The sequence below is a fragment of the Alligator sinensis genome, unplaced genomic scaffold, assembly GCF_000455745.1.
Source record: "Alligator sinensis unplaced genomic scaffold, ASM45574v1 scaffold374_1, whole genome shotgun sequence".
Classification (NCBI taxonomy): Eukaryota; Metazoa; Chordata; order Crocodylia; family Alligatoridae; genus Alligator; species Alligator sinensis.
This window is the reverse complement of record NW_005842383.1, coordinates 1196709-1222271: the sequence shown is the minus strand read 5'-3', so window position 1 is coordinate 1222271 and position 25563 is coordinate 1196709. Positions and strand designations below refer to the sequence as shown.

The 25563-nt window shown below is 42.4% G+C and overlaps 1 protein-coding gene across 1 annotated transcript in view; it reads right to left on the bottom strand.

The window, feature by feature from the left end:
• Positions 1-4742: 4742 nt before the first annotated feature.
• Positions 4743-25563, bottom strand: part of GLUD1 (glutamate dehydrogenase 1) — a 68555-nt gene continuing 47734 nt past the window's right edge. Inside the window, exons 4-14 of the mRNA XM_006029512.3 lie at positions 23132-23187; positions 21937-22000; positions 20291-20385; positions 15985-16164; positions 14383-14520; positions 13850-13987; positions 12136-12216; positions 11051-11174; positions 9745-9836; positions 6929-6991; positions 4743-6150 (exon numbers count right to left, since the gene is read on the bottom strand). Coding sequence (XP_006029574.3) covers positions 6031-6150; positions 6929-6991; positions 9745-9836; positions 11051-11174; positions 12136-12216; positions 13850-13987; positions 14383-14520; positions 15985-16164; positions 20291-20385; positions 21937-22000; positions 23132-23187 — 1151 coding nt within the window. The 3' untranslated portion in view covers positions 4743-6030. The remainder of the gene's footprint in view (positions 6151-6928; positions 6992-9744; positions 9837-11050; positions 11175-12135; positions 12217-13849; positions 13988-14382; positions 14521-15984; positions 16165-20290; positions 20386-21936; positions 22001-23131; positions 23188-25563) is intronic.

Here is a 25563-nt window from a genome sequence, read left to right as displayed (position 1 = left end):
AGGGCCAGGCAATGAGGCACCTATGCGATGGCAAGGCCTACTGCTACCTGGGGGTGCCCACTGGCCAACAGGCCAAGCAGACGTCGGAAGAGACCATCAACAGGATCGTGCAGGACGCCTGCAAGCTGGACTTGTCCCTGCTGGCCCCCTGGCAGAAGATAGATGCGGTGAACACCTTCCTCATCCCCTGAACCACGTTCATCCTCAGAGGCTTGGCGGTCCTCAAGACCCCCCTCAACAAGGTGGACGCTGAGATCCAGCAGCTGCTGAAGAAGTGGCTGCACCTGCCGCTGAGGGCCAGAAACGAGATCCTACACATCCCCTATCAGCATGGACATGCCAACTTCCCCTGCAAAGGAGACCTCTGAGACATTGTGGTGGTCACCCATGCCTTCTGCCTCCTGACCTGCCCAGACCTCATGGTAAGTATCATCACCACCAGTGCCCGAGACCACCCGCAAGAGGATCCCGAGACAGCCGACCAGACGCGACTTGGCCACCTTCCTCAACAGCTCACTGGAGGGCGAGTTTGGCAGAGACGGCGGGGACTTTGCCTCGTCAAGCCCGCATCGCCATGTACCACCTTGGGAAGCGCATTGGCTGTGCCTGGACCTGGACCGAAGAGCGCTGGGAGTCTCCCTGCAACCAGCCCCGCACGCCAACCGCGTCACTGTGATGCCCAGCATGAGGACCTTCTGGAGCGGTTCCTGAAGGACGCCGTCCAAAACAAGTACACCAGCGACCTGAGGGCCAAACCCAACCAGGGCAAGGTCTTTGACATCACCTCGAAGTGGGACTCCAGCAACCCAGTGGGAGCTTCGCGAGCTTCGTGGACTTGCAAATCCTCCACCGCACCTGCCTCAACTGCCTGCCTCTGAACAGGGCTGTCCGCTTTGGACACCAGGACAAGAGGTACCGACGATGCGGCTACGTGGTAGAGACCCTCCCCCATGTGCTTTGCAGCTGCAGGCCACACACCAGAGTCTAGCAGCTCTGCCACAACGCTGTCTAGGACCACCTGGTGAGGGCCATTCTGGCCGCAGTGGGGGAGATCTCTGTGAACCGCACTGTCCCGGGCTGCGAGAGCCAGATATGCCCTGACATCATGATCACCAACGAAGAGGCCAAGAAGGTCATGATCGTAGACGTGACCATCCCCTTCAAGAACCAGCACCAAGCCTTCACCAACGCCCGGGCTCGCAAGCAGAAGTATGCCCTGTTGGACGACATCCTGAGGGGCCGCAGCTACGACATGATGGTCGATGCGCTCATCGTGGGGACGCGTGGAGCCTAGGACCCCAGCAACAAGGGTGTCCAGTGTGCCTGCCACATCTCCCGCCGCTATGCCAAACTGATGTGCTACCTCATGGTGTCTGACACGATCTGCTGGTCCTGCAACATCTACATGGAGCACATCACGGGCCACCGCCAATACTCTGACCCCACCAGATGGATCACCGCCAGACCGGACCCAGCCTGAATCCCCCTCTGCACCTGATGGACTTCACTTTGAGAGGAATCTTCAGCAACGGACCACCCCACTCCACCCAAAGAGGACCCCCACGATGAGACTCTATATGGACGGAGACACGTAGGGGAGGCAGTCGGGAAGGCCAAGGCGGAAATGGAGCTGGGACTAGCGACCCAGATCAAGGACAAAAATAAGTCCTTTTTCAAATACATAGTGGGGCAAAAGAAGGTGCCAGGTAATGTGGGGCCTCTGTAGGACACACTAGGAAATCTGGTCATCTCACCTGACGGTGAAGCTGACATATTCACAATTTCTTTGCCTCCATATTTCTGAGGAGGGACCTGGATATCTCCCCCACTGGCCCCGCCGAGGGCCCTGTGGGTGGCACACCCAGGCCTAGGGTTAATGAGGACTTTGTAAGGGAACTTCTGGAGGGACTAGATGTATTTAAATCCGCAGGTCCTGATGATCTACACCCCAGAGTGCTGAAGGAACTAGCAGGGGTCATTGCGGGACCTCTGGCACAGCTCTAGAGCTCGGATTAGCGTCCAGGATTAAGGATAACAAAAAGTCCTTTTTCAAATATATTGGGAGGATGAAGAAGGCGCCGGGTAATGTGGGGCCCCTGCAGGATATGCGGGGCAATCTGGTGGTTGCGTCAGAGGATAAAGCGGACCTCTTTAACCAATTCTTCACCTCCGTTTTCTTGTGCAGGGACCGGGACTTCCCTGCTGTGATAGAAGCCGGACGCGAGGGGATCGCCTTCAGACCTCAGGTTGGGGAGGACCGGGTTAGAGAGCTTCTGGAGGGGCTGGACGCGTTCAAGTCAGCGGGTCCGGATGCTCTCCACCCCAGGGTGCTGAGGGAGCTGGCTGGGGTTATTGCAGGGCCCCTGGCACGGCTCTACGAGCGATCGTGGTGCTTGGGCCAGGTGCCAGACGATTGGAAGGTAGCTAATGTGGTCCCCATCTTCAAAAAAGGGAAAAGGGAGGACCCGGGCAATTATAGGCCCGTCAGTCTTACCTCAATCCTGGGGAAGCTCTTTGAGAAGATCATCAAGGAGCACATTTGTGATGGGCCGGCATCCGAGATGATGCTCAGGGGCAATCAGCATGGATTTATTAGGGGGAGATCATGTCAGACCAACCTGATTGCCTTTTATGATCAGGTCACAAAGGCCATGGATGCAGGTGTCGCGGTGGATGTAGTCTTTCTGGACTTCAGCAAGGCCTTTGACACCGTCTCTCACCCCATCCTAATTAATAAACTAGGCGACTGTGGCATAGATGCCTACACGGTCAGATGGATTGCAGATTGGCTGAAGGGTCGCACTCAGAGGGTGGTGGTGGATGGATCATATTCGACTTGGGGGGAGGTGGGTAGTGGAGTCCCCCAGGGCTCGGTCCTGGGGCCTGCGCTGTTCAATTTCTTCATCAGCGATCTTGATGTTGGGGTGGAGAGCAACCTGTTTAAATTCGCTGATGACACCAAAATTTGGGGGGAGGTGAGCACGCTAGCAGGGAGAGAGAGATTGCAGAAGGATCTGGATAGGTTACAGGGGTGGGCAGACAGGAACAGGATGCGTTTCAATACGGACAAGTGCAGGGTGCTGCACTTGGGTAGTAGGAACCAGCAGCACACTTATACGATGGGGAGCTCCCTACTTGAGAGCACGGAGGCGGAAAGGGATCTTGGTGTCATTATTGACTCCAAGATGAACATGGGCCGACAATGCGAGGTCATGGTTGGCAGGGCTAACCGGACCTTGTCGTGCATCCACAGGTGCATCTCGAGTAGAGCCAGGGAGGTGATCCTCCCCCTCTATGCGACGCTGGTCAGGCCGCAGCTGGAGTATTGTGTCCAGTTCTGTGCGCCCCATTTCAGGAGGGATGTGGACAACATGGAGAGGGTCCAGAGGAGGGCCACCCGCATGATCCGGGGACAACAGGGCAGACCCTACAGTGAGAGACTGCGGGACTTGAACCTATTCAGCCTCCACAAGAGAAGGCTGAGGGGGGACCTGGTGACCGTCTATAAACTCACTAGGGGGAACCAGAAGGGTTTGGGGGAGACGCTGTTTCCCCTAGCCCCTGCTGGCATAACAAGGAATAATGGGCACAAGTTGATGGAGAGGAGGTACAGATTGGACATCCGAAAAAACTACTTCACAGTCAGGGCGGCTAGGAGCTGGAACCAACTTCCAAGGGAGGTGGTGCTGGCCCCTACCCTGGGGATCTTTAAGAAGAGGCTGGATACTTACCTGGCTGGACTCATTTGAGTCCCGTTTTTGTTTTTAGGGTGAGTGGTTTTGTTTGTTTGTTTGTTTGTTTGTTTTTGGGTTGTTCTCCCGCCCTGGCGGGGGGTCGGGCTAGAAGATCTATTAGGTCCCTTCCGACCCTGAAACTATGAAACTATGGAGAGGGTCCAAAGGAGGGCCCACCCGCATGATCAGGGGGCAGCAGGGCAGGCCCTACGAGGAGAGGCTGAGGGACCTGAACCTGTTCAGCCTCCAAAAGAGAAGGCTAAGAGGGGATCTAGTGACAGTCTACAAACTAGTCAAGGGGGACCAGCAGGCATTGGGAGAGTCCCTGTTCCCCCAAGCACTCCCGTGAGTTACAAGAAACAACGGACACAAGGAAGCGGAGGGCAGTTTCAGACTAGACATTAGGAGGCGCTATTTCACTGTCAGGGCAGCTAGGTCCTAGAACCAACTTCCAAAAGAAGTGGTGCTGGCTCCTACCCTGGGGGTCTTTAAAAAAAGGCTGGACAAACATCTGGCCGGGGTCGTTTGACCCCAGTACTCTTTCCTGCCACGGCAGGGGATCAGACTAGATGATCTCCTCAGGTCCCTTCTGACCCTACCAACTATGAAACCTTCTTCAACCTACTTCCTCCACCACTGTGGACCATTGTACGGGTTTGTGTGTATCCATCTTCTTTTTCTCTCAGCGTCGCAAACCCCCTCCTTTCCTTTCCCCCACGCCCAGGCTTAGTTGGCTAACATGTATTTTCTGTAACCTAGTTGTGCTCCGCTCCTCACCCCCATCCCTCTAATGTTAGTCCCTCACTTTGGCGATTTGTATTTCCCTACTGGCTTTGTCATCTTTTTTGGACTCACAATCCTAAACATCTACTAATAAAACTCAATCTACTCTGATCAGTCCCTTTGAATCACTGAAAAGAAATAGCATCTTTAATTTTTTAGCAACTGCTACAAGGCAAAGCTATTAGCATGTAAAATAACTCTGGAAAACAGTAACATACCAGCATAGTAGGTTTGCAAAGGTCAATTTTTTAATAACTGCTCTTCTCACCACGTTATGTCATGCAGTTACAAAGTAGTTAGAAAAAAAGCATGAGTTTCTGGAAGGGACTAGTTTGTTTCTTTAAAAAAAAACATTCATATTCATGACATAAATAACATCTGGCACTTTGATGGGACTCCACTGGACAAAGGCCTTGACAAAAACCTCAAAAAACTAAGTTTGATCCAATACTGTTTTAAGGTTCACTTAGTTGTACTTGAGTGTTCAGAATATGCAAGACCTCCAAATGAAGAGAAAAAGAAGATCACAAGTCAGGGTGTATTAAGACACCAGCTAAACTTTATAGCAGCAGTCTTGCTCTTTTGTAGTAGTTGGGCCACCTGTTTCTGGGTTACAATCCACTTAAGTTGTTCACAGAGGCCATATAACTAATGTTTAGAAAGCCTCTCAAGATGAGAACACTGAAAAGAATTTGAAAAGGTTTAAAGTTCTTTGGACTACATGTTTATGATTATACTTATCATATTCAGTAATTCTCAAAAAACCCCTAGCAACTGAAAGGTTAGGTAAAGTGACTTAATTAAAACATTATCAGAACAGAGTTGGCCTGATGTCCGCACACAATTATACTACTTCAGCTTATAAAAATACCAGCTCCTGTCACTTATCTCTATATTATGGTGCTTGAGTCAAGTTCAGGCTGAGCAAGCAATTGAAAGCAGTCCTATAAGAGCAGCACAGTTTATAAAAAAGAAAACAAACATTGCCAAAAGAGAAACAGGTTTGAAGCTATGCTACAAGTAAAAATTAGAGACTCCTATTAAAGTTACTCCCTGCAGGAGGCCTATTCTGCCTTAAACAATGCCACAGCATTATTTATATAAGGCCTTATAAAAGTGCCAAAGCCAAAATTATATCATTAAACAAAAGTGCACAAAGTAGTAGTGAGCCAATTGCTCATCTAGTACAGGATGTGATAGGTGGCCCATGCACCAAGACCACTAATCTGTACATTAAATGTACCTTTTTGTTTTCAAGGTGAAATACCCAGAATGGCCCCCACAAGTGCAGATGAAGTGGTTATCTTTTGATACATATTTGTATACACCCTAATTCATGGATTTTTCTTTATTAAAAACTAGATTGGACTGAAACTAATTGAGAATCCACTCTAATTTCAGAGGAAAGGGGGAACAGTTATGGTTACATGTAAACTTGTGATAAGCTTTTTCAAGAAGAGGGTACATAACGGCAGGAGAACAAGGTATCAATAAAGGGTAGGTAATAACCCATTTATGTAAAGGTCAGACCAGCCTCATTGTACACCCTGAAAACTTTTTCAATTGCATTGACGTAAGCAGCTGTTCTCAGGTCCAGACCCAGGTTGTACTTCATGGCAGTGCGCATGATTTGCTAAAGTGAAATGGAACAAAAAAAATAAAAGTCAAATAAGATTTATTGAAAAGCCTTTCTATGTACACCACTTCAGAAGATTTTATTTAAGGCGGGGGTGACAAGGAATTTAGATTAAAAGCTCTGCTGTTAAGGCCCGTCTTCCCTAGATTTCAAGTTGCCTCCTTTTTGAGGTCTAAGACACCATACCCCATCAAATGAGGATGGGGACTGAACTTCACAAAAAACCAAGGATGTCCCAGTGGTATTTCATAGATTTCATAGACATTAGGGCTGGAAGGGACCTCGGAAGATCATCGAGTCCAGCCCCCTGCCCAAAGGGCAGGAAGTCAGCTGGGGTGATAGGATGCCAGCAAGATAAGCATCCAGTTTGCTCCTGAAGATATTCAATGTAGGCGCTTGAACCACCTCCGGTGACAGGCTGTTCCAGACCTTGGGCAGTATGTCCCTTCAATTGAAAATATTGGAAAAAAGGGGTGCAAATCTATTACCCATACACATGACATTAACACAATTTTGCAAATACTTCTACTGCAACAGATTATTCTAGACCACCAAAAAAGGACAAGCGAGTAACTTCTATAATACCCAAAATTTTTGGCTAAAATTTGTCCATACTCCCATCAATCCACCTATGGTAACCACCGTTTATGTCAAGAGACATCTACACCTAAGCCCAAGTAAAGCTAGTACACAATGGTTTGTAATAGTATCTTGCTATTATGGCAGTTAAGGTTCCTTCCTCTTTCTGTAGATCACCTATCAGTACAGTACTTACCCTGGCAGAACGCTCCATGGTGTAGGCCAATCCAGAGTGAACAATGTCTTTCTCAGATGCACCCTGCAATGGGAGAATGAAATCAGAGCTCAAACTGAAAGAAATACACAATGATTAACTGCCTCTGGTACATCAAAATGCAATCTACTATGGCTAGGTTCCTGAAATTGGTTGACTTCTTATGTAGAATTCTTCTAATGCCCTATAGAAGAGACACTTAACTTATGCAGCGTTTAAATAATCATTGGGTGAACTATCAAACACTTTGTGCACTAGCTTACAACGTATGAAATGTGGAAAAGTTCTGATGAAAATGGAAAATGTGTGTCATGCCTCCAATGAACAAGGTTTACAAAACTGGCACTCTGTTCTCGGTTTCTACAGAATAATGGGGATTGGAGAAATACTATTTGAATTTAATATATGAATTTAAAAAGAATGTCTTGAAGCTCTAGAACCTTTCTTACTCTAAGCACTTTTTAAAAAGTATTGCTAGTATAAAAAATATTCTGGTCTGTTTCACTGGTGTAGATCAAATTGATCAATGATGCAGATAAAATTATTCAGAATTTGTACAAATGCAAACAATGTTTTTAAAACTAGGGATGAAGTCATTTCATCATGCAAAATTCAGGAATCCTGAATTACAATGGTTAATGTAAATCTCAATCTTCAATATCCTATTTACAAGGTAGCTCCAATTTGCTATTAAATGAAGACTATATATTTTTTCCAAATGGTAGGTTATTTCTCAAATAGAAAAAATAGACTAGATTAGATGCAGAAATTACTGCGTAAGTCTCTAATGGCTTATTATGAAGGCAGGCAGCATAAGGCTGCTGCAATGGTTCACTTTGGCCTTGTAATAAAGAATCGATAACTAGTCTGATAATTCAAAGATTATTTTCACTTTCCTTGGAGAATTCCTCAGCCTTCAAGTCTATACTAAGTGGGAGAACATTATCTTTTCATCCCCTCATGCCAGAAAACCTTATTTAAATGCAATATTCATACATGTATAGTCATATATCTAGCTAAGTAAGGGAGGATACTATTTATAGCCACTGAGTAGGGCTGTGCAAAGCTTCGGGTGCTGATTCGATTCGGAGATTCAGCCCGATTTGGCGGCCAAATCTCTGAATCAAATCAGGAGACCAATAAAAAGGTCCGAATCAATTTGAAGCTCTCCGAATCGATTCAGAAAAGATTCAGAGAGCTTCGTAGATTCAGGCAGTCCCTACTCGCTGCCGCAGAGTGCTGGACCTGGACTCTGTGCCAGTAAGTAGAGGGTTGGAGGGGTGGGGAGGGGTAGGATGGACACCGACCATGGGGGGGACCCCCACCAGGCCCCATCCCCTGCCTGCTCCCCCAGCTCCCTTAGCTCCCTCCAGCCCCCACCTGCTCTCTCAGTGCCCCCCCCCATGGCTGCCCCACCCAGCCCCAGCTCCTGTTTCTAAAACAAAAAAAGAGCCCCCACTCACCAGCAGCTGCAGCGGTCATCAGGGCTTCTGGGGGCTCACAGCAGAGCCCCCCACGCAGTGCGGGGTAGTGGGGGGCAGCAGGGATTGCCACCCACCTGGCAGGAGCTGGTGAGTGTTGGGCTTTTTTCCCCCCTGAAGAGCCAGGAGGCTGGGGCTGGGCAGAGCAGCCACTGACAGGGCTGGGAGAGCGGGTGGGGGATGGGAGCTTGTAGTAGAGCCCCCCATGTAGCATGGGGCCATAGAGGGCAGCGGAGATCGCCCCCCCTGCAACCTGGCAGCAATTGGTGAGTGGGAGTTTAAAAAAAAAAAAAAAAGAGCCAGAATGCTGGGGCTAGGAGAGAGGGCAAGGGCACACAGCATGGGGCAGTGGGGCTCCCCCCCTGCCCGGAAGCAGCTGGAGAGTGCCGGGCTTTTTATTTTTTTATTTTTTTAATTTTTTTTTAAGTGCCAGGATGCTGGGGCTGCAGGTGGAGGGCAGCCATTGACGGGGCTAGGAGAGCAGGCAGGGGATGAGGGCTGTTTGAGTCGAAGATTCAGCAGCAGCTAAATCTTCAAATCAGATTTGGCTGAATCGATTCAGTAATTCGAATCTCTGTCCTAAATTGAATCACTGTCCCCCAAATCAGCCAAATCCAAAGCAAATACTAGCCACTTCATACAGGCCTGCCACTGAGTTGGGTTTTCACTTGGCATAAATGGCAATTTCAAGTTGACTCAACTTTTTTTTTTTTAGATTTATTGCATGCTTGTTTGCCTCTCCCAGGACTGCCCCACAGACCCTCCTCTGCACCTCCTTTCTGTCTTTCATATTCTAATAGTTTTCTCTTACTGATACACTGGTTATGTACATCCTCGCAGCATGTGAGAAAGTGAGTTTCAGCCTACAAAAGCTTGTGACATACCCCCCCCCTTTGGTTAGTTTATAAAGTGGTAATCTTTTTTTTTGGGTCACTAATGAATTAGTAATATGGGCAACCCCAAAAACATGCTGAATATCTTCACTTATATATGGTGTCATTGCAAAAAGACCACCTGGGATTTAAACTTGCTACCTCTAATCTGAACAGCGACTAGTACTACGAAGCAGCTGAACGATTAACAGTGCAAACACCAAGTGAATTCTATGTACACATTAAAATGTCAGCTTTCAAAGAATATTGGAATGTGAAACATTATGAAGTCATATACAAAGAGACCAATTACAAAATTAGCCGTGTTACTGGGCAAACCCTTGATAGCAATCGCATCCGCCCAACAGAAGAGATTTTATCTACAATTACAATACTGGATTGCAAACTGAAGTAACGGTCAAAACATTGCAAAGCAGTCACTTACTGATATTCTATCTTGGAATTCTGCTGTAGGCACAACTGGAATAGTTCCTCCATGTTTCCCAAACTTTCTTTCTAAACTTTCTTGAACAGACACTGGAAAAGAAAAGGAAACAATGGCAAGTGAATTTTCAGTTGCTGGTATACTTTTTTGAATCAGCATTTCGTACGTGGAAAGACCATGTGCATGCTGCTTCACAAAAGTAAAATAAAAGATACTATATTTCAGGATATGGTTACTAAAAATAAAACAAAGCATCATAATTTTGCATTTACATCACCAGTTTCCTAGTCAACTCTGCCTAGCCCACTGCAAATAATGCCAAGAAGGGGGTGTGAAGAAAAACAAACTCTCAGCTACTTTAGTAGGTCCCCAATAAGGAGCAAAGCAACATAAAGAGGTTGCGTTTAAAAATGTTCTTATCTTAATCACCAACTCTGTTCTATCCTGAGAGACTGAGGCAATCTTCAGTGCTACTTAGTGTTTTTTGACAAGTCTTATTTAAGCCTGGCGTGAAATAGAACAGTTCTACTCCAATACGCTTATGCTTTTCACATAATCAGCATTTAGGTCAGGAAACCAAAAAACCAATACAGTGGCCCTCAGTAGAGCTCTTGGGCTACTAGCCACATTTTAAGAATGCCTGTATCAGGTTATGTTAATGTACTTTACAGATATCCTACTTGGCTGTATTTGCAGAAGGGCACATAGCTACTCAGGGACAAAAGAAGTGCACTTCCAAGTTGTAACTTGTCACCTCGTCATACCTAATATACAGTTGAAGGAATTTTTTAAAATGAAGAGTATTTTACTTCTTATGAAACTGGAAGTGAATTGCTTCTTTACTTTTTATTCCATCCAGGAAGAGCACACACTGACTGCTGAAACTTCCTTAGCCTGACGAAGGGTTTTTGAACCCGAAAGCTTGCTTAATAACTATTCTCCAACTATTTGGGTTGGTCTAATAAAAGATATCAAATTCACCCAAGGAACCTTGGTGCTTTTAAGGCATTTTAACAAAACACTTAGGATCTATTTGTTAAGCCATTGCTAAGTTTCTACATTCTTTCTTCAAGTATTACCAGATTCATTAGTGAATTACTAATATATTTCCTGTGCACTTCACATTTTCCCCACCATCCAGCAAACAGAAAGAACAGTTATACTGAATGTAGATTGTTTTCACATCTGGCTTCTACAACAGCCTTTCACAAAGAAAGACATCAAACACATCTACAATTTACTTCCTACTTTATTAGAGTTTCTTACTAAGTAAATGTATCTGTTGAGCTAGTGAAATAACACTTACTAAGCAAATGGTAGTTCGAATCCCTTTCATACTTAAAAGTCAAACGTCCATAACTGACATGGTTCAAATTTTTCAGCCACTCAAAGTAGGACACTGTTACACCACCAGCATTTAAGTAAAGATCCTGCACAAAAACATAAACTTCTTGAATGATAAACATAAGATACCATAATGTCAACTTAAAATGTAAATTAAAATGTACAAAACATAGGAAGCATGGCTGAGTGTAATGGACGGTACAGAAATTCAATCATGAATTTGCCCATGAATTATAAGTTTTACTTGGTTTCTTTTTGTAAATGTATTGTTTGCTTGTTTGCCTCTCCCAGGACTGCCCCCCAGACCCTCTTCTCTGCCCCCCTTCTGCTTTCATATTCTAATATTTCTCTCTTACTTATACACTGGTTTATGTACATCCTCACAGCATATGATGAAGTGAGTTTCAGCCTACAAAAGCTTGTGATGGACCCCCCACCCCACACACAAACACTTTGGTTACTCTATAAAGTGTTAATCTACCCTCCCTTCTACTTGACTTCAGACTAACACAGTTAAGTCTCAATTTTCATATACAGGTGCTGAACTCAACCTGATTTTCAGAGATGCAGAGCCCCAAAAGTTCCTACTGACTTCAATCAGGTGATCTTTGATGTCTAAAATTAGGCGAATGAGCCTGAAAAATTTGACTGCTGAATTTAGACTCCTCCTCCCTACTTCATTTCACTGGACTGGATACTAGAATGTCATGTAAGATGAGCAATTATAAATCTCTGACAAATATTTACAGATCATTTCCTTCTTGAAAACTGTTAGTTCGATGCAATAGATATATTTAAGTAATGGGGTTGTAATGAAATCTGGATTTTGTGGATAGCAGCCTCGCAAATCTTAAGCGAAGTTACAATACCTTTTAAAAAGATGAGAAGAACAGAAAGGAGAACACTGTAGAAATATCTTTTGCATGAAAATATTCAGAATTATTTTTGCAGTTATTCTTTTATTAAAGCCTGTTTATGGCTGCTCCTATGATCCAGAAGAATGATTTTGCTTACGTTATTTTTCATTAACATTTACAAACAACTTACAGGAATGACCATTATATTCCTCTCCAAGAAGACTTTATCAGCTGCAGGGGTTGTAGGTCCGTTGGCACCTTCAGCAATTATCTGGGAAAAGAACCACAACACAATAACTGCTTACATAGAGGGCAAATGTTCACAGAGAGCTAGAGCCAATATGAAAACAAATCATTCTCTACATTTATAAGCAGGGATCTGGGTTTTCCATTTTCCATGGGAAGATGGAAAAAAAATGCAGATTCCCTTTACCTGAGAAAAATGTTGATTTTTCATTTCAACAGAGAAACACATGGATTTTGTACTTTTGCAAACAGCTCTCTGCAGGCTGGCAGAGTTCTAGTCTGCAAAGGGCTGGGAGAGAGCAAGAGGAGGATGGTTAGGCAGGGGGTGCCATTTGCATGTATATGCACAGGGCCGCCAGACAGCCTGGAGAGCAGGTCCCACAGGTATGTCTGGCCAGGGGGTGGGGGGCAGGCTGTCCATCACAGCATGCAGTCCCAGGAGTGGGGGGGAAACCTGCCCCCCCCCCAAGCTGTATGTGCGGGGCAGGGGCAGAGGCAGGTGCAAGCTGCCCGCTTTGGGTGCAGGCTCCCTGTCCTGCTGCCCTCCCCAAGAGTCTTCGCAGCCCAGCATGTGGGATCGGGTGCAGCAGGGCAGAGTGAGACCTTGCGCGGAAACTCCTTGCCACTGTGAGCCTTATGCTGCCTTGGCCGGGGGAAACTAAGTCCCCTGCCCAGGGGGAGGGCAGCCAACATCCACCCCCCCACCCCCCCCCACAACGACAGGCTCTGCTCTAGCCTGTCAAAGGGTGGGTGCTGCCTGAGGGGGAGGGGTGGGGAGAGAAGCTGGGCTGTGCACTCTGCTATGCTGCAATGGTTGCCACTTCCTGCGAGCGGCAGTCAGGGCTTAGGCGCTGCTGCAGGGGGCTGCAGACCCAGGTCCCTGGAGCCATAGCCCTAGTAGCTGGGGCACCCCTCTGGCAGGGCTGGGGTAAGTGGGGGCGGGGGAGTCAAGGGCACCAGCAGGGCCAGGGGGGTCTGTGACTTGGGAGTGAGGGGTCTAGACCTGCATTCTCTGAGCTAAGGGGGCAAGGGGAGCTCTGATTTTGCATGATAAAAAACCCAAAATCAAATACCAAAATGTATAGTTATTTAGAATGTATTTTATTATGGTGATTGAGGAACTGGTAGCCTTCCAAACTGCTTTAAAGTTATAAATATATCAATAAAATATTGTGTTCAATTGATACATACATACACACACTAATAGAGAGAGCGAGAGAGCTTAGTCCTTCTGGCCCTAATGCTCTTGGGGGGTGTGGCTCCCAGCAGGGCATGGCTCCAGCTAGTGCTGCATCAAGAATGACAGGCGGGGCCAGGCAGACAGAGCCGGGGGGAGCAGAGGAGGGTGTGCATGGCACGCACCTGCATGTGAAGCGGCCGCAGATGCGGCCGCGACCGCATGCAGGCTTCCCCCCACACTGCTCTTGGGAGGCAGCAGCACAGGGTGGTGGGTGGCTGCACTCCATCCCTGCCTGTGCCCAACCCCCCGCCACTGTCATTCTTGACAGGCAATTCACTAGTGTATATATATAGTTGCGTTTCATTTTAATGACAAATTTTGGATTTTTATCAGAGAATTTGAAATTTTTATCAGAGAAAACCAGGAGCCCCATTTATAAGTTACATATTTAAATTCCAGATTTAATTGATCATCTTACTTTTGCTTTGACCTTGTGAGCATTGGCTTTAGTCAACTGTTTCTCACTGGCAGCAGGGATGAGAATGTCACAGTCTGCTTCCAAGATGCTGCCTTCAAGTGGTTGTGCTTTCGGGAAGCCAATGATTGTTCCATGTTGCTATTTGAGGAGGAAAGGAAAAAAAGGGGTTATTTTCACCCTCACTGTTTATTGCCTAATATAAAATCCTGACTTCTGCCACTGTATCACGATAAAACGTTTCAGCTTTGAGAAGCATGCACCCTGAAGTGGGTCTCTGAAACACTACTCTAATGTGAAAAACACAACACAATTCCCTCACATTAATGATAAAACAAATGCTTGATTACCTTCACACTAGTAACAAATAAAAATCTAAAACAATCACCGTTCCTGATCCTCGTTTGATAGGTAACTTTAAAATATTACTGCTGACAGCATAACCTGTAAATATTTCGTATCACCATCAGCCTCCAATCATCTCCTGATTTGGCAAAGGAACATTTAAACCATACCTACTCTCTCTCAAGTCTTACCAATTTGAAATCTTCTAGTTCCTTTGGGTCTAGGCCATCAGGATTCCAGATAGCTCCCTCATGCTCTCCAACAGCAACACATTTAGCTCCAAAACGATGCAAATACCTCATAGAATGTAATCCCACGTTACCAAATCCCTGGAAGAATAGACATGGGAAAGGACAATGAAAATATTTAAATAACTTAACTTTTTGCCTTGTTTCTGCTTTTCACCTTTCTATGTCATATGCTGGCATGAAGACATATGGTATCAGTAGGGGCAGAGGGAATTCTGTACACTTTTAACCAGAATACCCTGAGGCCCTACATATTACTATTCAAGTCCTACTTAAAAGACTGGTGACTGAACTGACTTGCATGTCATGCCTATATATATTTTTTTTGTTTGTTTGTTTTGTTTTTTGTTTTGTTAAAAGTGACATGCTTAAGTAGCTGGCCAAAGGTCACAAAAGACCATGACAGAGCTTAGAATAAGATAAAGCTGAAGCTCTTGCTTTTGGGTAGTAGTTCCCCTTTTCCTCAGAATCAAGCTTTGATACAAAAAAATGAAGCTTTTTATGTAATGAGTTTGTCTTCAAGTGCTCTGCCCTCATTCTTTCGCCATTAGTCTCCAGCTATCTGCCAAGTTTTCAGTTTACTTGTTCAATTTGAAGCTCTATGTTTAGGACTGAGCCAACATTCCAAAGGGCAGGGATGATAGTGTTCTATTGTTTTTCTAAGCAGGCTACAGGATGTTTGCCTCAAATCACTGGTTAACTAGCAAAGCTCAGTAAGGTCATAATTAGGTAGTGCTGTGGACTTGCTGCAAAATGTAGTAATCACCCTTTTACCATTTCTTATAATAAACACATTGGAAAACAGTTCCAAATGAAGCAGGCAGGCCTAGTTTCCAGATTCTGTATCTTAATAGCTCACTAATTGCATATTCATCCAATCCTGTGATTGGAACAGAAGAAATTGAAAAAAAAACAAACTTGAAAAGAACATTATGCATGTGAAGGGGTATTAGAAAATACTTCTCAGTGTAATCCACTTATTGGCAATAATCAGGCTTCTCCTAACAATTTAAAATGTAAATTGGAATTTCAGGCCTCCTAAAATATTATGAAAGCCAAAAACTTCACATCATAACTGAAAATATAGGTCACCATTTGGCCCTTTCTTTCTGAATTCCATAAAATCAGATCAGATTATCTACTCAACTTCCTGGCCCATCCCTCCCTCTTGCAAGTGTTTCAGGCATGCATAAGAATGATAACACAGAGTGGGATTTAGGCAGAATTGTGGAATACATGCAATATCTTAATTTAAAAATGTCTTGGCACTCAAATATAGTGCCTGCAAAACCGGAATACAACACTATGTTTAGAAAAGAATTAGAAAAGGATGGTGTTTTTAAGTGTGCAATTGAAAAGACCAGTTTATTTAGAACAGCTCAGACTAAAGGATGCCTGCTTGTCTGAGTAGCACCCTGAAGTTCAATGAGTGCTAAAGTTAATCCTTGACGTTATAAAACCTTAACAGGTCCACTACTCTAGCAATTTTAAAAGCAATGACATTCTCAACTTTTGTCAAAGTTACTATATATCTCGATAAGTTACCTGAACAGCAAATGTCTTATCCCCAAACCCTGGAGTCATTCCCAAAATGCTCATGTATGATGCTTCATTGATAAAATTTTCAATTCCATGAAAGAGACCACGGCCAGTGGCAGAGATGCGCCCATGGATACCACCTTGGCTGATGGGTTTACCAGTGACACAAGCATGAGCATTAATATCCTGCAAGACAGTGAAGAATTCTATGAACTGTATGCATTTCTCTCAGACTGGGATCAGTCATGAACAGCTGAAGTAAAATGTGTTATGCAAGTTTCAGAAGTATTTTTTCCCCTGATACATTTAACATTCAAAGCTTTTCCTGAGAGCTGTAATAGAGATGTGGAACTGTCATGGCCCTTCTTCAGCTTCCAACAAAAATACTACACAGTGGTGTATGGCAGGTTAGTACCATAAGGACAGTATTTGAAATAAAGAATAACTTTATAAACTGTTGTAACTAGCAAATCTAGTTACACCAATTGATTCTGATTTTATTTTATGATATGTTTAGCTCACATGAAGATAGGAAGCATGAAGGGCCCTATTAACACATTGCTTGGTGACAAGAAAGCAATGGGTGGGTGAGCTTTCAAGTGAATAATAATATTGTGATAGTCACTGCGGATATTGACAATTTAATCCCTTAAAAATATTAGACATATCTTTATATCTTAAACTATTTAATCACCTTTAAACTATCATACAACAGGAAACAATAATATAGTATTTTTAAAAGCAGACCCTATGAACAACTTTGAAACTTTACACTCTTGATTGAGGTGATGCCATCACAGGCAATAGACTCAAGTCAAAATATTGACAGCATATGGCACAAACCACACTTTCGTGTTTGCTGAACAGTGGTTTGACCCTTTAGTGCAGTCATATGGAGAAAAGGTAGATAAGAGGCTGCTATTTTCATCTAGAAGAGTTCAACTGCATCAAATCTGGGTTTTGTTTTTTCAAACACAATCATGTCTACTAAAATACATATATTTCTACCCAGTTACCTAACATATACTATATAACCAAAGTAAAACTTCCCATTTAAAACCTGACGAAGAGAAGACAGCCTCTCCTTTCCAGTAGTGTTATCTTGCCAATTAGAATTTCCAGTCCAAAATTATCTACATTTCTTATAGAAAGCAGTCTGCTCCCTCTTGTGGTTTCCCAGCTGCAAATCACTTGTCACTTACAAGAAGCACTACAACAATCTTGGACAATCCATCTGAGATATTACAAAGTTTTCATTCAGTCACATTTTAAAAACCCTGAACTAGTCACTATGTACCCAAACAAAAGGAAAGACCTGTTTATAAATACTGTGTTTGTGAACACAGCTTCCTGTCACGAGAAATGCTAGTTAAAGGAGACAAGATTTTAGACTGGGGTTTGAGGATGGGGAGAGGGGGGCAAAAGAGATGCATCAGATCTTTTCTCCAAATTTATCAGTCAATAAGTTCAGTGTTAGCACTTAATTAAGCAATCCAGAAAGTTAAGGAAGATTTTCTGGAAAAGTTGGATATGGTAGCTATTAAAGAATTGATTGGTCTGGTAGGAAAGGGAGGAGCAATGGAGAGACACTACTATTCTTAAAGCCACACATTCAAATAACAATTTAATTTAAATCTTGGCTTCAACATTTTTAGAGATTCCTGACACAGAATGATGCTTGTGCTTAAGCAAAAAATATTTTATTAGAAACCTCAGAGAAAGAAAAATATTTAGCATTCTAACACTAACCCATAAATCACCGTTAATTTTCTAAGATTCCTATCTTAGTATTTGTAATCTTTGAATTTGCTGGACGTGGCACATATTCAAAACAACTTTATTTAGTTTTCTGGCTTACTCCTTAACCCTACTCTCTACTCTACCATGCAATTCTTATTCCTCTGCTCCTCCTGTCCTTGTAGCTCCTTCCTGCAGATTTTACTTTCTTTTATCCTAAACACTTCAATGGGGAAATCCCATTGCCCTTCTAACTGTTGTTTAAACTCTCCCCCTCCATTTCAGTTTAAGCTCTCTGAATATACTTGGGGGCACCACAATCTTAATTATTTTAGTTCCTTCAGGGATCCTGTCCAAGTTGCAGCTTTACTCATGCACCCAAAAGTCTGGAATGGGTCATACACTGTTTTCAATCTTTTTACTGTCTATGAAAGTTAATTAAAGTTTTGACTTCAATAGTCCTGATCTAGTTTTTCTCCTGCTTTTCCAGGAGTTCATTCTGCATGGGTCCAGTGGCTCTTCAATCATCTTTTTGTTGGTTTTCTCTTCCCTCTCAAATCTAGTCTCAGTAGTCCTTCCCTCAGACAGCTGCATTTATTTTGATTTAGATGATTCAATTCTACCCAACCTCTCATCCAAAAAGATTAATCAAATCCAAACAAAGCTACTTTAGCTCTGCAGGTCTAATTTAAAAAAAAAAGAAAATATGCTGCCATATTACATAGCTCTAGGGGAAGAAGGTACCACTGTGCTGACTTAGAATTACATTTTGAAGTTATTGATTTCTGCTCTCAACTGTACATTCATTTTTACAAAAGTGTGCATGCAACACCTCTGCAGGGACTGGTACAAGTTGTATCTATGGAATGGGAAAAAGCCAAGAAAGCCAGGGGTCAACAACTGTCTAGGAGCAGTGTACCAAATTAACAGAATTATGTCTGAAGGTGGGCCACTAGTTCTGATCCAGCAGCCACTGCCGTAGCTTCCTCTCCACCACATTGCCATTAATGTCCCAGCCTCAAAGGCCAGAAATAGCCTACAGGCTACAGGCTCCCAGCCATACTCTAGACATTTTATTTTTTTCTATCAGTGTTTTTACCAGTTATCAGCCTGAACTAGTGGTTGAAACCAGCCCTTTTTTTATTGAAGATTATAAAGATGTTATTAAAGTCAAGCTGAATGCAGTACAAGTGCAGAAGGCTGCTCCTATACTTGCTTTCGTAACTTCTGTAAAAAATGACAGATTGTGTCCCTAAAGAGCTATTGGAAGTTACTGCAGAAACCAAAGGGGAAATTTTGTATACTCTGCATCCTCCCAGTGCCACTGGCACCCACTGAGAAGAGCACAGCGCAGCCCTGGCTGCAGCCCACCCTGCCCTGTGCAGATCTGGGGAGCACATGCCCCCCCATACTCTCCCAGGGTACAAGCAGTGGCGAGAGCCACCTCCCCCCGCCATAAGACAGCTCTGGCCCCCCTTCCACCTGCGCCTGCTCCCTCCCTCACCACAGGGGGCATTGACCAGCCCTCCAACACCCTTTCCCCTCCCCCTACACCAGATTTACCAGCTGCAGGGAACTCTCCACACTGCTGGCTCTGCTCCTCACTGCCTGAGTGCTGCACCGCGGCTGCATGCAGCACAGGCATTTATTGGCCAAATTATCAGCCCTATTGGGCCAATATCCAATACAGCCAGTTTTCTTTATATCAGTACGAATCTGATATTGGACCGATGTATCGGTGCACCTCTAATGATTAACCATTCATAAGTCTCAATTGACAACTCAATTTTAGAGAAATTATTTTAATATCATGTTCAAATGTGAAGGACACAGTGATTTAATTATTTATAATTATTTATAAAACTGCCTTATATAAAATATATGGTCTTTGAAGAGACAGAGTATTATAAAAATTGGAATGTTTAATAGTGTCTGCTGTAAGAAAATTATTAAGCCTAAAGGCTAACTCAAACTAGGTAAAAAGCAAAGTTCCTATTTAAAATCTTCTGAATTAGTCACTTTATCATGCTTTCTTATTGCTTGCAGTGTTGCTATTCTGCATTTTTACAAGTATATTCAAAGGCTTACTAAAGATTTAATTACAGATTTCACTTAAAACTTTGTTTTGCAGGTCTTTGTTTTTAAATGCCTTCGTGAAAATTCACATTTTCAAAAAAGAACACCGGTTCCCAACAGCTTAAGGCAGTTTAAATAGAATCACGCTACTTGCTTTATGATGCACAATATATAAAGTGTCAATAATGGCTATAGCTGCCATTTTCCTTTGAAATTGGTCATATTAGAGTAGACCACTTTGAACATCTGATGCTTAAAGAAGGTCATTAAGCTATTTTTTTTTTCAAACCATGACCTAAAAAAACCTCAAATCAATTACAGTGCTACAGTTTACATTCATAGATTTAAATGAATCAGATTAAATCATAGATTAAAATTAATCTAATTAAATAAACTTGGAAGATTAGGCAACGGTGACAAATCTCTAGCACAATGTTGGCTGGATTTAAGCAAATAATAAAGAAGCTTTTTCACACCTATGAATCTGCTCAAAACTTACATAGTGTCCTATAGTATTGGCATAGGTATCTGCAATCCAGGACATCTCCCTCTCCCCTGTGCTCATATCTGGAGCAGGTACATCAATACCAGGTCCTGTTGGCAACAGTAAAAACATCTCTCAAGAGTTGAGGACAAATTATCTTCAAATCTTCTACATCTCATCCCCATAGCCAGGAAGATCTACTTTCCTAAAATCCCATTTAAAGCAGCTATGTACACTTTTGGCTCAATATTCTATTTCACACAACATCTCATGCACCTATTTCAGAAAACTGCCAAAATCTCTTTAACTACTCAAATAACTAAAATAGTCACTCAGTTAAAACAGAGAGATAAAACAGTGTCTCAAACATGTATTTGTATTTTTGTTTCAACATTTGCATGTATATCACTGTCCATGTGACTGATTTATACTAGTAGTACATTCGCTTGTTCTACCTTTAGGAACTTGTCTATGTAATTTCATTTCTCTTTACTTCAATCTTGAAAATGTACATTTTCTTGCTTGAAAAATATTTGAGATTGGCTATTCTAAATACTGTTATCTAGTTTAACTAAATAACTTTTCCCTCCATTTGTTCCTTGTTCATCATACCAGAGTATGACATCACCTACTTACTTATACAGAGTATAGAGCACCTACTTAAGAATGACAGGTACAAAATAACACATCTCATGAAAGATATTCCTAAATGCACCTCCATAAATCAACTGTAACAGGTAAATTATATGTACTCTACCTAAGTAGCTGTTTTCTTAAAGCTAAGAAATTTAAATTAAAAAAAAAGTTTGGCAAGACACAACCACCCAGCCCAATTTCCAATTGCTCCATAATTATGTCAAATAAGTTTGTGAAACACAGCTTCTCCTACAATAAATCAGTAATAGAAGCATTTAAACTGTTAATGAATCAGGTACAAAAAAGCACAACAAACCATTCAGAATGTCAAAAATTATCTGTATACAAGCTTGACTCAAATCAGTGAACAGAGACAGCTGTCCCTATACAGAGTGAAAAATGGAAGATAAATGTATAAAGGGACATTTATAGGGATTACATTCCTGACCTCTTAAATAGAAAAGATCTTTATTAAATGCCTTATTCTTCACCTTGGTTCTTAGGAAATCAAAAGGTTTGGTCATGCAAAAGAACCCTAATAAACTTTTATTTAAAATGGCCAAGTATTCCAGAACAGTATCAGGTCTCCTCAAGTAAGAACTCCAAAGAGTGATATGAGAATAGCTCAGATATTCAAAGAATATGAATAAAATGGAACACCCATTAATAGGCACCTCTGCTTCTTTTGAAACTATCAGTGTGGTCCCTGTGATGTCCCTAAGTACTTATATCTTATGGACATAGTGGAGCAGAGTCCCTTAATCCCTGCTACTTAGTCAATAAGAAGTCAGCATAAGAAGGCTGCAATTTGATGTACACAGCTAGGGCCAGATGCGTTACAGTAAGCAGCTAGAAGAGAGCTTAGATAAGGGTTATAGAGCTGCCTATAACAACTGGTGAGTTGGCAAGCACCAGGCAAACAGAAGAGAGTTCCAAGAAGAAAAGGACAGAGCCAAATGCAGTTGGGCAAAAAAGGCTGCTCAGTTAATTCAAAAGTTTTTACTAGAAAAAACTGCATTACATACCAATAAATCCCTTCTTTGCTAACTCCATGGTAAATCTTCTTGTGATTTTTTCCAACTCATTGTCCTATAAATAAAATGAAACAAACATCACAGGTTATTAGAGTTCACCAAAGTCAGCCATAAATTTAATATTAAGTGCAATATATTGTTTCTACAAGAAAAAGTCTGTTTCATTGATTTATAGTTTTTATGCCATCTGCTTATTAATTGTCCTTTTTTGCAATTTCAGTGCTGTATCTAAATTGGTTTGAGGTAGTACCCAATTTTCTTTCTTCACATATTTCAACTCAAAAGGAAGTATACGTGAATCAGGACAGTGTTTGACCAAACTTAATTTCAATGTTTAAAGTAGAATAGTCCTATAAAAATAGTCATGTATAAGAATTGTGAGTCAACAGCAATATCTCTCCTGATTACAGCATAATTAACACAAGATTACAATTAATTCATGCAATTCCTTAAGTTTACATTGAAATTTAGTATATACAATACATGAAATTATATCAAATTATACATAACATTTGCTCTCATTTTTGGAAGCTTGGCTATAATTGGCTTTGATTTTAAAAAGTTTGCTAATAAAGCCATACTAAAGAAATACTATTATTTAGATTCATATCATAACATGTCCAGGGGGGCTCAGAACAGTTTACAATAAACCAGCAGAACAAAACAAAGCAGCAGATTCCCCAAATGACACCCCAAAAACTGAAAACTACCGAACTTCACTCACTTCCACTTCCCTGCCTATTATCCTTAAGAGCAAACCTTCTAGCCAAGTCCAACCCTCAGACTTGAAAACAATTGAAAACTATTTTGAAACCAATAAAAATTATCAAACTCCTTCTCTTAAGTGAAAACATATTCTCAAAGGTGATACTTAACCCTTCCTAAACAGCATCACCTGGAAAAATTTTAGGCTCCAAATTAGTAGCAATGACTTCACATTTCAGGAAAAGATTGAGCAATCTAAATAATCCATGTATTTGACTTTTTATATATACATTATACAGACCTTAAATACAAAATTGTTTTTGATCCAAACTTGGCCATCACATGCATGCAAATAAGCTTAATTTAATCTCTTCAGAGTGAGAAATGGATTTCTAAGCTATCAGTGCTGCTCCAGAGAACTATGAACTGGTTAGCCTAACCATTCCAGTAAACCAAGTGTACATATATAATTTAGACCTACTGTATAGTTTTTAGGATTGATCTTAACACCAGCTTTTGCTCCGCCAAATGGCACATCTGAAATAATGCAAAGGAAAATGATTTTACTTATCAAAGAAAGAAGAGAACTAACAACATCAGTAAGACTGTACAGAAAGTGTGTAAACAAAGATACAAATATACACATTTGAAAAGTATCAAATCTCTAAACAATATTACTTTTGAAGTTGAACCTTTGCTATATCTACAGCACAATTTCACAAATAAATTCACTAATGACTAGGCTTGGCAGGATTCGATTTTTCTCTGTAAATGTTGATACACACTAATTTTACCTCACTCACAGACTGACAAAAAATATTTCCATTGTTAATAATCAAAGTTTAGAGCAAAGAGACTTAAGAAAAATGATGGCTGATGAAGTGTATGATGATAGGGGAAGCAGTCCTACAGAACTTTGCTGACTAGTTTGGACTACAACTCCCAGAAACCCCAGGGGGACTGGGAACAAAAGAAGAGGAAGCAGCAAAGCAGAGGGGAGGGAGCTACAGGGGAGCGGAGCCAGGACTGATGCCACTCAGCTGGTGGAAATCATACAGTAGCTGTTTGTCATGACAGGTGGTTAAACTGCACTATAATAATATACTATTAATAAATCATCTGCCCCTAGTTTCATGCAATCCTGAAAAATTAAATCGTTAAAAACAGAAATACACGCTTAAAAATAAATATTGATATTATTTGTTGAAATGATTAAAAAAAAAAAAAAATCAAATTCTTCCAATCCTACTAATGTTAATGAATTCCTCTGTTCACAGGAAGGGAATATTTTCCAATCAGCTTGAAAAGGATCTTTAACTCAGGAAATCTAGCCTATTTCCTCTAGGTTCTGCTACAACATTTTTGTTCAAACAGGAACTTCCACCTCTTTCACATCCCCATTCACTCAATCCGTGAGCAGAGAGAGGTAGTCAGGCATGCCAATCTGAAGTTAGGCACAATGCAAGGTACAGTTTCACTCTATATACTAGTGGTTCTCAACCTTTTTAGACTCGAGGCACCCCTTGGAAAATGCCAGCTCTTCGTTTTCTCTCTCTTGTCACAACCCAAGAGTGTGATTTTTGTTGTGTGTGCGCTTTGGCACCACTGAATTATTTTCCCGCCAATTTGTAGCTTTCTTTGCAGTGTGCATTTCTTCTTTGCAGCACAGAAATGCACTTTGCAAAGAGTTCCCACCATTTGTATTATAATTCGAGCCCCATTATTGGCTTGCGTGAAATTATTCACACGTGGCGGCTAGTGATTGGCTTGCTAGCCATATAAAAAGCTTGAGTGGTTTCTGCCCAAGTTGGAGGACTCCACAAACACCAGGAGGAGGAGACTTCACGCTGTGTGAAGATCGCTAAGTGCTGCAGAGCCTATCGGACCCAGTGCATTTCAAGCAGGCAACAGGGGTCTGATCAGCCTCTAGCCTCTCCCCGTCGCCGTTCGCAATCCTCAACGTATCCCTTTTCCCTGCGTGCACAAGTTCCACGGAGCCTAGCAAACTTCGTGTGAGTCTATTCAGAGCAGCAGTTTCAAAAGCACTCCTGGATAGAACCGAGTTAGCCTGTGAAAAATGCCAGCTCTTAGTTTTCACTTTTTTTTTTTTTTTTTTTTTACTACAGAAACGTAATAGAACAATTCTTCTGCTACAAAGAACTCGAAACAAAAAGGTCAGAAAATGTTTTTAACACTATGGGTTCCTATTTGAAATCCCTGGATTTATGTGAATCATGTTTGCACATTTTAGCAGTATTAACATTGTGTAGCATCCCACAATACCCTTGAAAGGAACTCAAGGCACCCTGGTTGAGAATCACAGCTATGGGCTAAGCCCATAGATTAACCCAGTTATAAGATGCATCTAAATCCATGAAGTAGTTTCCATACAATAATGACATCTTAAAAAAAAGAAAAGAATATTTCACCGAATGATATACAGCAGGTAAGATGAATCTGGAGAACTGAGTATTATTCAAACATAAGTAGCTGTGATAGCGAAGGGCAACATGCTACCTACACATGTGTCAAACATCCGGCCCCACAAGCTATCAGGTAGCAGAGAGATGGTTTGTGGGGTTGCCCACAGGGCCAGAAATTTGGTGACTGGCTGAACTGTGGCTATGACTGCTCCAAGAACCGTAGCAATTAGCACTGCTGCTGCTCAACTCAACCCCAATTTTCCAAACCCTCAGGGAAGATAGCATGGTTTCTTTGACACCCCCTGTATTACTTATACTATGGTGTAAGTGATCAAAATGATCTGCGGCATGTCACAACCCAAAAGGTGTGATTTTTATTTGTGTGCGCTTCGGCACTGCTAAATTGTCCCCGCTAAATTGCAAGCTTCCTTGCACGGTGGAGTTTTCTGCTGCAAAAGAGAATCCTGGTGCAAGGTAGAATTTCCCGCCG